Source organism: Stylophora pistillata, chromosome 1 (assembly GCF_964205215.1).
Source record: "Stylophora pistillata chromosome 1, jaStyPist1.2, whole genome shotgun sequence".
NCBI lineage: Eukaryota > Metazoa > Cnidaria > Anthozoa > Scleractinia > Pocilloporidae > Stylophora > Stylophora pistillata.
The window spans coordinates 16,454,563-16,470,942 of NC_142519.1; the positions used below are offsets into that span (position 1 = coordinate 16,454,563).

The following is a 16,380-nucleotide window of genomic DNA, read 5'->3' on the forward strand; positions in this document are numbered from 1 at the left end:
GGTTGAACAACTCATAGTTGCACCTTGGTCTTGTACCCCCAACCCCCTGCCTGATATAGGGCAGGACAAAGTTTTGTCTGGCGATGCACAAAGATCATACCTTCAAAGTGACGCCTAAGCTTTAAATTGGAGAGTTGTCTCGTGAATTAGTTCTATCTTTATTATCACACGATAAGAAGGTTCATGTGTCGATATCTGAAATCAACAAATCACGTTGCCATATCCCGACTCCCCAAGGACCATTATTTTTACAGGATGATCCTCGTGCCTGGCCACTAAAATATATTTTCATTGTTTAACAAACTTTTCGAATTAAAGTCCATCCATTTCACTCATGACCAGTAGTTTTCGGCGGACAGAACATTTTTTGTCGAAGACGCACTAAAATAAATACGAGAGAACGCCAAGTCTGCGAAGCGCAGAGGCGATTCGAGGAAATTCACCCACAGAACTAAGGTATAATTTTTTGGTTGAGTTGGCCCCCCTTAAACATTACTGCGTTTTCGCAGTATATTTTATACTTCGTTTTTTCGGGAGCTAACCGCCTCCCGGTTAGCTCAATTGGTTAGAGCGCCGCATTATGTTGTGGGGGAGGTCGAGGGTTCGAGCCCCGGCCGGACCGATACTCATGGTCTTAAAATTAGTGAGGAGAATTTGCTACCTTTCTATAATCAAAAAATGGATAGATATTCTAGTCTTCTCGGATAAGGACAAATAAACCGTAGGCCCCTTCTCCTGCAGGGTTAGGGGTAGGAGACGTTAATTTCCCACACACGAGATTACTGAGTGGTGGATGTCCTCCTCTGGGGTGGGATGGGTGGGAATTGGCCCTGAAAAGCCCCTATGGGGAGTGGTCAAGTAACGTATGTAGGTATGTATGTATGTTTCGCCGGTCATTCACACTAAAACTGTACCCGAAAACGCTGGTGAAAACGGAGATTTTAAATACGCATCGTTTTCGAAACGCTCCGTTTTACTGTGGAGAGGAGGCTTTTGAAAACGGTGAGGAAAAAATTAACAGATGTAATTGCTCTCACGCATGCGGACTTCCAGGTCCCGTTCGTTTTTCCGTTTTCGACCACTTTAGTGTGGACAAATAAAAACGCAGCGAAAACGCTAGTATGGGTAGAGATATCTTGCTACGGAGACTTTTGAAAACGTATTAGTGTGGTTAGGGCCTTGAATAGACCACTTTCATAAATGGCTGCCGGATTAATATTCTTTTGTTTAAATGTAAATTAGCCCTACTGGCCTCGTTCTCCAGTACAAAATTCAAAAGAATACATTATCTCAAGTGAGGCCAGTAGGGCTAATTTAAATTTAAACAAAAGAATATTTATGCGGCAGCCATTTATGAAAGTGGTCTATAGATGCCATTTTTTAGGAAATATATATAATTTATTTTTTAAGGAATGGAATGAAATTACAGTAGAAGCCAGAGACAATGAGACTGTTAGCATCTTTAATATCTCACAATTTTTACTGTAATTTGAGAGATTTTGCAGTTTTCTTTTATTAGGTTTAGCGTCATATAAGAGACTCTGCAGTTTTTAGCTATATTTTACTAGTTTATCGTAGTAATTATCATGATCAGTTTTTAGATTTTAGTTTTTGATTTTTAAAAACAGGACTCGTCTGAAAACCACCTGTAGGTGAGGCGACCTCCTGTAGAAAGACTGTAATTATTAATCATCATTATCATTATTGAAAAATATTTTGTACATTTGGACTGAGTGTAGGCCTGCACTCGACATCAGGTCAGCTTTAACCATGTTCACTATGGTTTACCGATAGAATTGCACTTGGGGCGGGGGGCATCTTCTGGATCATGTCATAAACAAGTACCATTTTTTTTCCACGAGGGCGCGTTGACGAATCTTGACATCTGATTGGTTCGTGGAGCGGGCAAGATTTTCCTATCGCTGCTCATGGACAACGGTAACGCGTGGCTGAATGGTCTGTCTGATCTATTTTCGAGAATGAAATGGTAGTAATCGTCAACATTTTGCCTTTCCTACACTGCAATCGGCAATTAATCTACGCAGATTTATCTCTATCTTTGAATGGCAAGGAACGTCACTGTAAGTAATTTCAAACGTGCATTTTTAAGTTGTGAGAATTTGTTTATTTACTGTAATGGTGCGTGTAAATATTGTTTTTCTTCCTCTGTAGAACCTATGTTAAAAGAGGTAGTTCTTCCAGACACGGGGGGATTTAATGCGGAAGTTATTCATCAGAATTCATTGGTCTGCTTTACAAGGTAAGGTAGAAGTATCAGAATTGAACCGACTCGCAAAACGTTCTGAAAGAGTATTTGTGATACAAGCAAGAAAGGATAAAGCTCTCTTGGTACATGTACAACGCAAAACCTCGCTTAAATGTTTACATCGAAGAAATCACTTAAGAGAATTTAAGATTGCATTTAATGAAAGTATAACATCTATTAATTGAAATTTGCGCAAAAATCTCGCCGTTTAAACCCTTTCAGTTACTTTTCGTGAGGCGTTGGGAAGTTACGAATGGTTCTTTTAGACTGCATGTCAAGTGTAACCCATTCAACCACGGCACATTTGCGTTCACAAAGTTTATTTAGAAATCAATTTTTTATAAGCAAGGTTAGTGATTTGAGAGAGAGGGAGAGAAAGGGAAACTGAAAATAAGTAATCTACTTACTGCCTCAGGATCGGTTCTTATGGTGAAAAAATTGTGACCTCCGGCAGTATTTCAAAGACTACCGTCTTAGTTTTTTTTTTTTTTTTTTTACCATACGGACTTCCCAACCGGCAAATAACAAATATTTTTTTCAGGGTGGCCATTCAGGAAAGTTACAAAGCATCTCTGCTCTCAACAGGAGCCAAGAGTACTCTAACTAAACTACATGACATACTGTAGATCGACTATACTCTAGAAAAACACGCACTCTGAAAAAGCATTCTCAAAAGGAATAATAGATTTAACAAGGGTTAAGAAAAACTGGCGATTATGTATCTTTGAAAACTGCAGCTACATTGTAACTTTAGTTCGAAGAACAAGAAGAGGCAAAATATTGCTCCGACGCGTCGAACAACCGCAAACATCCTTATTTTAAAAAGTTACTTCAATCAATTTCTGGCGAAAAATAACATGCAAATATCTTGAAGATTTTAACATAACCCGAGGTAAGCGCCCGCGTATAAGTGTGTAAGGATGCTGCGAGAGATGAGCGATGGCTCACATCCACTATGATGGAAGCGACTGCGAATATGGATTCGAATCAGTAGCATCTCCAGCTCTGAGCAAAAATAAACAACAGTGGGTGATGCCTTTTACGGCTAACGATTAGAATTTTGGTCAATTTACAATTTACGAGTAACGTTTAACAACTTTCCATTGTGTTCACCTGAAATATTTTTACTATTAACTTTTTTATTATTAAAGCTTAAAATTTGTCCATTTCTACGCCTAACGGCTGAGTTTTTTTGGTCGTTTTTACGGATAACGGTTAACTTCATCAAGAGCCTCATCTATGTTAGAGGCCAACAGATTGAAAACCATTCTTGTTTCTCTATAGACGCTACGGAACGTAAATTTTTAAGACAAGGCCGAGTCCGTTTTTTTCATGCGAGATCAATAAAGGAGTTCATCAGTTTTTTCTTTTTTCAATTTGAATTTGGTTTTCATTAGTTTCTATTGCTGTTTTTCGGTTTTGATGAAAATATGTTTTTCGATTCTGTTTCCGTGGATTGCCTCAGGCTATCAGTTGCTCGGCTATTATCATAAAGTTGAAACTTGAGCTTTCAATTAATTTACCATATGCTGCAAGGGATGAATAAATAGAATAATTTGTTTTTCATTTGATAACATGAAATTGAAAACAAGACTTCAGCAATGATGCTTCCATCAAGTAGCTTTTTGCCTGCTTTTTAAAAGTCGAAATGGTAAATTGACCACCGTTACAATTATAAAAGCTGACCTTTCGAGCGTTAGCCCTTCGTCGGAGCGAATAGTGGAATTGTGGGTTGTCTGTGCTTTTAAAGGCCATTTCAACTTTGTTGATATATTGAAATTATTTCGTTACCCCCACCGACGCAGCCCCAAACAGTTTCTTTAGAAACTATCAGCCTTTACTCATTTTTAAAAGTCGACTTGGAGTTTGTAACGGGTTTTAATTTTTCATATTCTTATCTTACGATCGAACATAGAAGCACCGGTTATTCGACAGATTTAATAGACAGAATTATATTTTCGTCGCCTTTTGAGAGGAATATTTATTTCTCATTACCTCGGTATTGTGCTAGAGCAGGTGCACAAAAGGTACTCCACACCTATACTGTTTTCCCAGTTAATCAACGACTCAGTAATATTTCAGTCCTCAGTCAGTAACGGATTGGAACACAACTGAATTTTTGTAGCATTACAGGAACTAAAAGATTCATAACGGTAAGTCTCATAGATGAATTTGGTAACTAGAGCTCATAAGTATCTGTGTGCTGCTGTTGTAGGAGAGTAAGCGAATAACATTTCGAGCGAGAAAGTTATGCAGTTCTGGAGTTTTTTTTTTTTTTCTGAGGCAAATTTGGCATCGTCAAGATCCTGTCTTGGTGAGAATCCTCGAACGTTTGAGTTTCCCAAAATTCGCAACTGCGGTTAATTCGCCATTATTGACTGCACGTTGAAATTGAGAAGCCAAGCATTTTACAATAAGATGTTTAGACTAAGACTAGGTTTACACTAGAGGAGAGTTTTCCGGATTCGTAAATGTTTCCGGATTCATCAATTTTGGAGTATTCGGATTCGTAGGCGTTTACACTGAAAGGATATTCGGATTCCTGACCGTTTACACATAACGACAACTCCGGGAACATTCGAAATGGAATGGTTACCAAGCCCAGTGTTGTTTCGTCGTTCGATCGACAAAGTGAAAATGCCTCCCCCTAAAAAGGCTAGAGTAGATGCAGATGCCGGTAAAGGTAACGAATCTGATCCAACCGACGCGTCGGCCAACACACTACCGACACACCACCGATGCTGTACAAACAGCCGCTGTCGAACCTGGCTTTCTATAAGGTCAAGCTCGTTTTTCGAAGGTTCCAACATCTCGCTGAGTACGTGGCTTCATCTAATGTTCCTGTGGGCTATCAAGGCTTCTGGAAGTAACATCGCCAGACTGACTAGCCTTTCAAAGCCTACAGTGATCCGTGCGCTGAGCGACTTACGAACGGTATGTTCGACGAAAATTATGAACGCTGACATGAAGATCGGAGGTGTAGGAAAAACAGTGGAGATCGACGAGTCGAAGTTTGGAGCCAAGCGAAAGTACCAGCGAGGCAGAGTCTTTCTATAAGGTCCGGCCAACGTGTCGGCCGACGCGTCGGTTGGATCAGATTCGTTACCTTACCCCAGATGCCACTGAGGTAAATTTGAGTTGGACAGATGCCAAGCAGTCTACGTCGTCGGCGATTAAGTGTGGCTGACGTTAAACTTCCTTGCAATAATAATTTGCGTTTCTTTAGAAATACTGCGGTACACATGATAAAATTTATCGCCTGAACCTGCTACAAGATTAGGCAACCGGAGACCGCCAGCAATGTTAGCACCAGATCCATTTTGGTTTCACCGCAAACTCAAAAGATTGCAGGTGAAAATAATATCCGGATTCGAGAAAAAAAGCGGTTACACGACAAAACTTTCCGGATTCAAAAGTTATCGGATTCAAAGTTCCCACTTTAAATTCCGGATTCAAAATCTCCGGAGACACGGCCAAACCGGGAAGTTTTTATTTCGGATTCGTCCACTTTCGTGTAAACGGTAGAATCAATCCGGTACTAAAACGTTTCGGATTCATCACGAATCCAGAACAATTTCCTCTAGTGTAAACCTAGTCTTAGACTAAGTTTACACTAGAGGAAATTGTTCCGGATTCATGATGAATCCGAAACGTTTTAGTACCGGATTCATTCTGCCGTTTACACGAAAGTGGACGAATCCGAAATAAAAACTTCGCGGTTTGGCCGTGTCTCCGGAGATTTTGAATCCGGAATTTAAAGTGGGAACTTTGAATCCGATAACTTTTGAATCCGGAAAGTTTTGTCGTGTAACCGCTTTTTTTCTCGAATCCGGATATTATTTCTGCCTGCAATCTTTTGAGTTTTCGGTGAAACCAAAATGGATCTGGTGCTAACATTGCTGGCGGTCTCCGGTTGCCTAATCTTGTTGCAGGTTCAGGCGATACATTTTATCATGTGTACCGCAGTATTTCTGAGGAAATGCATATTATTATTGTAAGAAAGTTTAACGTCATCCACACTAAATCGCCGACGACGTTGATGGCTTGGCATCTGTCCCACTCAAATTTGCCTCAGTGGTATCTGGATCTACTCTAGCCTTTTTTGGGGGAAGCATTTTCACTTTGTCGATCGTACCACGAAACAACACTGGGCTTGGTAACCATTCCATTTCGAATGTTCCCGGAGTTGTCGTTGTGTGTAAACGGTCAGGAATCCGAATATCCTTTCAGTGTAATCGCCTACGAATCCGAATACTCCAAAATTTATGAATCCGGAAACATTTACGAATCCGGAAAACTCTCCTCTAGTGTAAACCTAGTCTAAGTTTACATTACTGCAGGCCCCGGTTGTTCAAAGGATGGATAAATTCATCCACTGGATAAGCTTATCCGGTGGATAAAAAGGCTATCCACTGGATAGTTATCCAGCGGATAAAAAGTTGTTACAGAAAGCACGGATGGCGAGACATATAACTATCCGATGGATAACTCGCTATCCAGGCAGTTGCCATGGTTACAGCCCAGGTGTTGCGTGATCTGTTCGCTCGCGCGTGCTAGTGGCGAAACAACACCACAGAAAATGTTGCTCCTTCCCCGGCAAAGCGCACTAGAAAACCCAACTTTACACCCGCCGAATGCGCAGTTATTTTAGAAGAGGCGGAAGAAAATATAAACATTATCAAATGTAAATTTTCCTCCACACTTTGTAATAAAAACAACGCGAATATGGTTGCAGGCATTGATATGTCGTTTTAAACGTTAGATGAGATGTAAGCTTAAATCTCTCTAGATTTTTTGTCTAATTTGCCTTAACTGAAACTTTTCCAATCCCGTGAAGCTATTTTGTTGCACGGGCCACGCAGGTATGTCGAGCAACTGGCGCTTATGCAGCTTTCTGTACGCGCCAAAATTAAGTCTAATCTTCGCCTAAAATGAAAGAAAAGCTAAGCGTGGAAACTTTTGTTTATTAGATGTGGGTAGATAACCCTATATTAAGCTGACATTTACAATAAAGCAAACCCGCCCTTTCCATCCAATATTTCCTGATCTTTTCTTTTGTTTTCCCCAATGAAAGCAGCATCTATTCCCAATGATCAAAGGTATTTAACTTGGTCTTCAACAATCGACGAGAGGTGAAATGACAATGACCAAGGGACTAGAAGAGAATCCGTGGTCTTTCGAGCTCAAGAATTTGAACACTCTAGGCAGCAGTTGAAAGATTAAACTCTTTCCAAACCCCTTCGGTAACTGTTCGAAAACATCTCTCCTTCCATAATTAATAACTATGCTCCTTCCCACGATGTTCTCGATCATTATTTTTGTTCAGATTTCAATTAGCTAACCGGAAACACAGCTAAGGTTTCTGTAAGCGCTTGCTGGAGGTCGTCCACGAACTTAACGTTCTCTGCAACCTTGGCCATATTGTGAAAGACTTTACAGCTGACAAAGCTAAGGTTAGATTTTGTCGCGCAAAGAAAGCTACGTAAGCATAAGCGCCAGTTGCTCAACATACCTACGTGGCCCGTGCGACGAAATAACTTCACGAGATTGGCAAAGTTTCAGTTACAGCAAATTGTACAAAAAATCTAGAAAGATTTGAGCTTGCATCTCGTTTAACGTTTAAAGCGACATATAAACGCCTGCAATCATCGTGTTTTATACGAACCTCGCAAACTTTTAAACACGTTCTCTTGTGATACCTGCGAAAGTATTTAGTATAATTTGCGGTGAGATTTTCGCGGACAATCTGATCGATTTCTCTTACATTGTGTGCTGAGACTGAAACTTTTCACCTCGGGCAAAGCTTCGTCGCACGGCCCAAACAAGCATAGCGAGCAACAGAGCTTCTTGTTACATGTCCGTATGAAAACACACGAAAAGACTCCAAAGCACAGTTCACTCTGACTGGGCAGAAAAACATAAAGATTATCTGGCACCAATCAGATGCCAGAACGACTGCGACCGTTTGGAACTAGTCTTATAAGACAATGTCCCCAGGGGCTCTTCTGCCCTTAACTTGAAATCGACTCACAGCCCCTGGGTCTCCGAGGATGCGCACGCTGACGTATGAACCAATTGTTAATTATAACATAGCGCGCGCGCTAGTCTTATCTAATTCCCATTGGGTCAACATGAACAAAATCTTTATGTACGCACGGCTGTGCCCAATAGGCTTTTGTACATTATGCTTTTGTTTCCCCACTAAAATGCTCCACCTTAATGCTCCATTTTTCCTACTAAAATACTCGGTCTCCCCCAAAAAAGTAACTAAAATGCTCGGATAATGCTCATTCTACAAAGGTTTTTTTTTAATTAATTTGAAAGTTTACAGTTACGTACAAGTGTTACAAGTAACGACAACGAATACAGGTTTATGAATACCGCCAAAAAAACATGAATACATGATCCTCGAAATCATTCTAGGAACCCTATGAAGTTATTTGTTGTTATACTGCAAAATTAGTGACGTTTCGATGTAATCTTCTAAGGCTCGTTCTTGTCGATTGTTGAAGGAATTCTGCAGAAGCGAAAAAACCCTTTCAGAAGCAGCTGACAATGGCTGCAATAACAAGATCTGCTTACATGCACTTGCTCAACTCGGTATTTCTTTGCTATGCTGACTCCACCATTCCAGCACATTTATCTCTACCGCAACGTCATCAGTCAGAGCTTGATAAGTTGCAAGCTCACCCTGAAGAGGTTGAATGACATTGTCTGCATGAAAAATGGGAACACAGCGAAGTGTGTGGACAGCAGCAGCATCAGGTTGCATCTCTTTCACTTTGACTGGGTCAAAGAGGCGACATGATTTGAAAATCGTGACCAGTGGCTGAAGAGGACCATGATTAAATTTGTCTTGATAATATTGATATGCTGGCCGTATGCACTGTGTAGCATAGTTAATCCACTGCTGTTGCACAGGAACGTTTCCTTGTGAGAGTAAGCGGGACACGGCAATGACATTTGGGTAATAGGCATTAGCTATACTGGACTCTACAGTTCTTAGGTGTTGATGTGCTCGTAGTGCCAGGGGTCCATCTCCTTCCAGATCGTATATTGCCTTGACAAAAGGTTTCATTGCGTCCACTGTGGCTCCAAGCTCAATTTTCAAAAGAGCCTGCTGCTGCGGTTGACAAAATGTCAGTCAGCTTCCTCCTGGCAACTTCTGGTTAATCAGTTGTGTCAAGAAAGTTAGGTATGTCACCAAACAAATCATGGACTTGTTTTATAACTTCAAACTTTGACCACCATCTGGTAGGAGAGTGGGTTTTGGGAATTTGTCCTGTCTGTGTTTTGAATGCAATTCTGCTTTTCGGACTGTGAGCAAAAAGACCTATCCAAGCCTTTATAAACTGATGCAAGACGGGTGTTTCCATTTTCTCTCCTCAGTGCATGATCTAGGGTATGACTGAAGCATCCTATGTCAACTAGATTTGGGTAAAGTATTTTTAGTGTTCGAAGAGCCACATCATTTACTGAAGCCCTGTCTCTCGTGGCTGCCAAAAGAAGAGCCAAGTTGATACCTAAATTTGTGGATAGGCATGACAGTAGCTGCTGTGCAAGTTCCTCACCAGTCATTGATTTTTTCACAAGCAGCAATTTGACTAAATGCTGTTCAATCTTCCAGTCATCAGACACAAATCCAACAATGATGTTCGTAGCTTCTGAAACGTGTGCTGTACCATCAAAGATGACGGATACATTCCTTCCAGTTATTTCCTTCTTCACTTTTTCCTTCTCTTCTTTGTTTATTACATCAATCATGTTGGAGAGATTTGAGCTGTGTGACAGCGAATAGCCTTGGTCTTCAAAAATCTCTCTAAATTGATCTATCTTATTGATGGGAACGCCAGCTTTCAGGAAAGCGCGAACCACTTTGAATCTATAAACAGTCGTTGGGCCATGGATGATTTTCGTTGTCATATGCTATAAGCACATTTGCAATATCCTGTTCCCTGCTCTCTTTAACTGCTAATCTCTCTTTCCCCTTGCTATGTTTCGATGATTTTATGTGCTGCTGAATAATTGTCTTCTTTAGCCCAACTTCCTCTCTACAACCAGTACAAAATAACTTACCTGCAGATTCCTTGAAGTTTTCTCCTGGAAATTCCGTTTAACACTGACGAATACTCACGTTAGGGTTGCTGGTTCCCTTTGGTTGCACAAAACGCTTTCCACTGTGCTGTAAATTACATGGAACCTTTCGTTTCCTAGCCAAGTCTGAAGCAGTCGTGGCTTTCAAGGCATCAATTATACTTGTGATACAATGAAATATATGAAGTTTATATAGTTTATTACATAGGATCGTGCATCATATGTAATTATACTTGTCTTTGTCTTTGTACCGGTGCCGGGTCAGCCTTGTCAGGATTGTTAGCTGACTGAGACTGATCTGACATCAATGACACTGAGCAAACGAAGGCGTTACACGGGTCACGAAGAAAACAAACATGGCCGCCTTTTCAGTCTTGAAAGGTAAAACCGCTGACTTGTCCTCAGTCTCCACTCAGCTGTATTAGGTTTTTTCGTGAATTAAAAGCGGGACTGAAAAAAGTTAATTTCTATTTTATTTTCTCGCAAAAGATTAATTTTCCGGGAAAATGCCACTAAAATGCTCGAATAATGCTCAATGCTTTTGCCTCACTAAAATGTTCGAAAAATGCTAGCATAATGTACAAAAGCCTACCACCAACATGGCGGCGATGACGTAACGTGCAAACCACCTATTTAACTTGCTTCTGTCAGTAAGGGCGTAGCCAGGGGGGGTCCCGGGGTGCCCGTGACCCCCCCTGGTAGGCCTTCTTTTGAGCAAACAACCTACAATATTCAGGTGGTGAAAACGCTATGACAATGTCTTGGCCTGCCTATTATACTCTCACTGCTCATCCCAAAACTAACATTACGTAAAGCATGCACAGCGTGGAGGTCGATGTGACGATCTAGTGAGTAGCCTCTATGACCCCCCCCTTTGAAAAATCCTGGCTACGCCCCTGGTCAGTATCCGTATCCAATTCGCTGTTGTTAGCGCCACCTTCGAAGATGTGTTCACGAACATTCTTGATTTTATTTCAGGAAGTGAGGTTTTCGTCTCAGCATCATAGTTTGTTGTTAAATCGGCCGTCACAGTTTTGCCAGTATTTTCGTAGTTTGAACTCACATATGGCTCATTTGTTATCTCGTGAGAACTAGTATGAACTTTCCACATTTGGCTAACTTTCAAGCGACGAAGTTCGTGGACCGGTCCATTCCGAAAACACTCGACATCATTTAGCGTGAGCCTACCACGAACGGCGTGTGCGTTTGCATGTGGGATGAGCTTATAAGAGAGGAATCTTTGCAAAGCGGCTTTCAAAAAACACAACATTCTGTAAATTACGCTGTTTACGAAGAGCGAGCTCATGATAACACAAGCTATCGCACTCTCATCCCCAGTTTCCGCGGTTTACGCAAGGAACGCCTGGGACCATGACCCATCTTTTGGCGACCAAAACGGCCTGCATTTTCAGACTCGGGTTTTCCTCCGGAAGCCCGAGTAAAAAGACAAACAAACATCTTCGCAAGGGCTACTGGGTAATTGGGTAGCACAAATCTCTGAAGGGCGAGCTATTGACGCACACAGGCAGTGGGTCCAGTGCTTCTTTAAAACACTGTTGTGTATTTATCTGGTGACGACACTCACTCTTTCATTGCTTTCATATTCTGTCTTTATTAACCGATCAAGTATTTCATAAGCTGGTGCAATAATCATGTTACTTGATTTCAGTACTTTCACATCGTTCGGTAGTCCTACAGCAGTATTACTAACATTGGTGCAAGTACTTTTACTATGTTATCAATACATTACATCCTTCCTGGGCAATGTTCAAAGAATCATAACGAATATATTTAATGCAATCAAAAGCTTTAACTGAATCAGACTATAGTTAATTCAATAGTCAACGAAATTGTCACTATCCCTCGTTGATTGAACTACCCTTCCTGACTTTGTGGTGATAGCCTTGTCACTCTGGAAGACCTGCTCCACAACCTTACTAGAGGATCCGATAATTTTGAAAGCGTCAGTAGTTTTCGGTGAAGAGTCATCAGACTCCTCAGTCTTAACACTATTTACATCAACTGATGTCATTACCAATATGCTTGCTGGACGCATGTTTGAGGAACTTCAGAGTACTTATCAAAGTGGTACCTGTCAGGTCCACATTAAATAAACTTAAAGTGTCTCTCGCTTTAGTCTCAATAATTACGAGCTCGGCCGCAGAGAAAATTTAAATCTAGTTTGTTTGGCTTCATATTGGCACAAAAAACGAGATCGCCAGTTATGTGGTTCTGCATGTTGCCTACTATCGTGATAGTCCTTCGAACGCACTTGATACAAATTGCATTTTGACCGATGATCGCGGTCGAGTGCCAATTATGCTCTTTTTGAACCGAACTCGATGTGCGGTAGTTTTGTTCGAAGTTCGCGATTGAACAAAAGCATACTTCCGTGTGTTAAATGATGACGAAAAAGGGAAAAGTTGCAAGTGAGATGGTTTTAAGAAACATACATGATAATAAAACCTTACTGATGGAAAGATACGTACCTCTTGCTTGCCTTTGTCCATGGCGGCATTACACAACACTCCTCGACACAGCTTTGAAAGTGACTTCAAGGGGCCTGCGCTCTATTATGTCACACAGACTTATTTTGGCTTCACGCGCAACTTTCCTAATTTTCGTTTAACATATTTTAGTTTTTCATGTTTATTTCTTAAGTTATCATTATTTTATATAAGATTTTTTTTTCATTTTTTTAAAACTTTTTTTTTCTCTGATCCGATCCGTGATCCGATTCATGATCCGATCCAAGATCCGGCCCGCGATCCGGTCATGATCCGATCCGGATTTTTTCGACGTCGACTCTGACAAACTGTCTTCCGTTGTCAGAGACGATTTCCTCTAGAAACCTGAATCTGGCGGACATAACTGTCAACGCTTTTGATAACTTCGCGTCAAGTGACCTTTTTGGAAAATGTACGCGTCCGGATAGGATGAATAATAAGTCAAAATCTATTTTCCATCGATTGTTTGAAGCGTCGTGTACTTATTAAGAGGCTGATCGACAACGCACACATGACAATTTTTTGAAGATAGTTTCTGTTGCATCATCAATATCGGGCCGAAAAAAAAACGAGCTCGAAGAAATTGGTTAGTCTTGAAGATTCCCTGATGGGTCTCATGCGCTAATTTAAGAATATTTTTCGCAACAACCATGGCACAACAATTTGGTTTCCTTGGAGAACAATCCCATCGAAATTGGACCATTCGTCTCTTATTGTACCATACGGTTTGAGATCCCGCGTCGGAGAGCATTTTCCGCTTTGAATTTGAACATAGTTATTAACTATGATTTGAACATGTAATTGGGAAAGCGTGATGTCTTGACAAATTTGATGTGAAAACAAATCTTATGTAGTCTTCACAAACAAAGTCAGTGTACAAAATATCATTTTGCTCGAACGACAAACGCGACAACGAATCTACTGTGTTATTAGCTTTACCTACGATTTGCGAAATACAGAAAGTATACTGGTAAAATATCCAATAATACGCGGTGGTAAACTCTTGTTCGAGTGCAGATTGGGTATAGTAGAAAGAGTGAACATTTCACTAATAGAGGTGACAAAAAAATGGGGCGCACCAAACTCGGTTTTCAGTAACAGACGTTGGTACTTAGAAAAGTCAATCAAAATTTACATGCCTGAGTGAACTAAGAAGAAAAATTGGGCTTTGTCCAATTTTCCTGACCTCTGTTTTGTTTCTTATCTTTTTTCGCATGAAACAGCAGATGTGGTTTCTGCGCTAACATATTGAGTTAAGCCTCAAATGTTTGAGGCACATGATAGGAAGAAATATCATCGAATAATTATATCGATTATGATATGGTAAGTTCTATATACAATCATCAATCATTCACTCCCGACTGCAAGGAAGCGAAGACTAGCATGAAAAAACTAGTGGCTATGAGTGGCTGAGTTTTAATCGATCGCGCCGTAACAGGACGATAGATTATAAGCATTTTCTGACTTTCTTGAATCAGAAAAAAAAATTTTAGGCATATTTTGAATCAGTTCGATTTTTCAACCGAAGAATTGACTTTACAGTAATCAAACGTGAAGCGGCTTCAGTATTGATGTTTTCGATCAACAAAATAATTAAGATCATTAACATACAAATTAAATAAGAGTGGACCCAACAGGGATCCCTGTTGTACACCAGTTTTAACGGTTCTCCACGAAGAATATAAACCATCAAGTTTGACTCTCTGTCTCCGTCCAGTAAGGTAAGCGGTCATAGTTTCCAGCGCATCATGCGTAAAACCATATGCCTTTAATTTAGCCAGGAGAAGCGGGTGACAAACAGAGTCAAAAGCTTTACTTAAGTCGACAGCCACCGCTGCAACATTGATATTGAATACATCGATATTGAATAATCAGGTCCAAATGTTCTTTAACGCAGAAAACTCAAGGGATTTGACCACAATCCTTAAACGCCTCCCAAAGACTGACTGCGATTTAAGAGGTCGTTGGATCGCCATTGCAACTGTTCCTTTACCCTCACACAAGATCTAGCAGTGTCCTCTGGTGTGTGCGAACTGATTTGTCTCTCTCTCCTTTTGACAACATTTGTTACCTCAACCGGTTAGATGGAACTTAAAAGGCACGCCGTGACGTTGATAAGAGGCTTTCAACGATTATTGTCATTAGCGATTCGTAGCTTGAGAAGGTGCCTTCCGTCAGTTTCCATTTGCTTCTTGCTTCTGGTTGTCTTGAGTTTATGGCTGACACTGAAAAATATCAACCACAAGGTGACTCTACTGGCTTCGTCTTCTGTACTCAGAGAACCTAAAACAAATGCTTTCAATTTCCTAGAAAAAGACTTTTATTCACAGCATCAAATTCTTCGCACAAAATTACGGACTACCGCTGCTTGTCCACCAAAGTCGATTCTTCTCCTTATTTTGGTGTCGTCGAATGTCGGAAATTTTGATAGGCGCCAGTTGATACGGAAAACTTGGGGCGCTGATCACTCGATCGAAACCAAATGGAAAACAGTTTTTCTAATGGGAAAGAACAGCAATGAGAGAGAAATGGAGAATGCTACGGATGAAGCCAGAATATTCGGCGACATTGTGCAAGGGGATTACCAAGAACACTTTTGGAACATGAGTTACAAAGTAGCGATGGGATTCGAATGGGCGGTCAAATACTGTAATTTTTATTACGTTTTGAAAGCAGATGATGATGTATTTGTGAATACTCTCGGTCTCGTTGATTTTCTAGCAAAACATACAACGCCGCTGAGTAAATTCTATACCGGTAATATCATGGTCGGCAGTCCTGTTTTGCGAAATGGCAGATATGGTGTCTCACCCGAGGAATATAATGAAACCGTTTATAAGCCATACTGTAGCGGAGGAGGTTACGTTTTGTCTCGCGACGTGGTGGAAAAGCTCCTGCGGTATTTTGACGTTTTAGAGCCTCTTAAAATCGACGATGCATACATCGGAATATTAGCAGCAAAAGCTGGAGTTAAAGTGACTCATAATGAAGAGTTTCGTATGTACGAGGACAAATGTGAATACAAGGAAACTACTTTAGTGCAGCATCCAGCGCGGGGAGACTGTGCGATAATGCTTTACCACAGAATGATAGGCAGGAAAAGCAAGATGCATCGAAATGAGTAAGGCGACAAATAGGCCACCGGTGGTCTACGGTTTCTTCTGACGTTAAAAGGTAGATAATAGCAATTTTGTGAAAATTTTAGATAAATATAATTTTGATGCAGCAATCAGACGTTACTATATCATTTTCGTATAATTTGCATTTGTGGCACGAAATGAAGTTAGAAGAGCTTTAAAAGAAAAGTACGGAATATGAGGAAAAGACAGAATTAAATTGTAGAAATATGCTTGTTTTCACTTTTAATTGTCGCGAGCGAGGGAAAAAGAGCAACAGTTGAGATTTGAGACATTTGGAATTCGGGCTTCGATGCTTAATCGCTGGACCATAGTCCATTATATATTGTACAGTTTTCGAAGTAAATTGGCAGGTATTGTTTAGCTTGTTGTGCAA

General features: G+C 40.6%; 1 protein-coding gene across 4 annotated transcripts; it reads left to right on the top strand.

Annotated features, from left to right (window-relative positions):
- The first annotated feature begins 1,937 nt into the window (after positions 1-1,937).
- LOC111338030 (beta-1,3-galactosyltransferase 5) lies at positions 1,938-16,216 on the top strand. Of its 4 annotated transcripts, XM_088761255.1 has the most exons (3): positions 1,938-2,081; positions 2,173-2,260; positions 14,765-16,216. In XM_088761255.1, exon 3 carries the CDS (start codon positions 14,952-14,954, stop codon positions 15,990-15,992), a length of 1,041 nt encoding a protein of 346 aa, XP_088617381.1. In that variant the 5' UTR covers positions 1,938-2,081; positions 2,173-2,260; positions 14,765-14,951; the 3' UTR covers positions 15,993-16,216. The 4 variants fall into 4 exon arrangements, with proteins under 4 accessions (XP_088617381.1, XP_088617370.1, XP_088617373.1 ...); XM_088761244.1 differs by lacking the exons at positions 1,938-2,081; positions 2,173-2,260 and adding an exon at positions 4,286-4,419; XM_088761247.1 differs by lacking the exons at positions 1,938-2,081; positions 2,173-2,260 and adding an exon at positions 14,044-14,190.
- Positions 16,217-16,380: the final 164 nt, after the last annotated feature.

What these genes read in the sequence shown, in the direction of transcription:
- LOC111338030 (XM_088761255.1), top strand. Translation starts at nt 14,952, where the DNA reads ATGGAACTTAAAAGGCACGCCGTGACGTTGATAAGAGGCTTTCAACGA.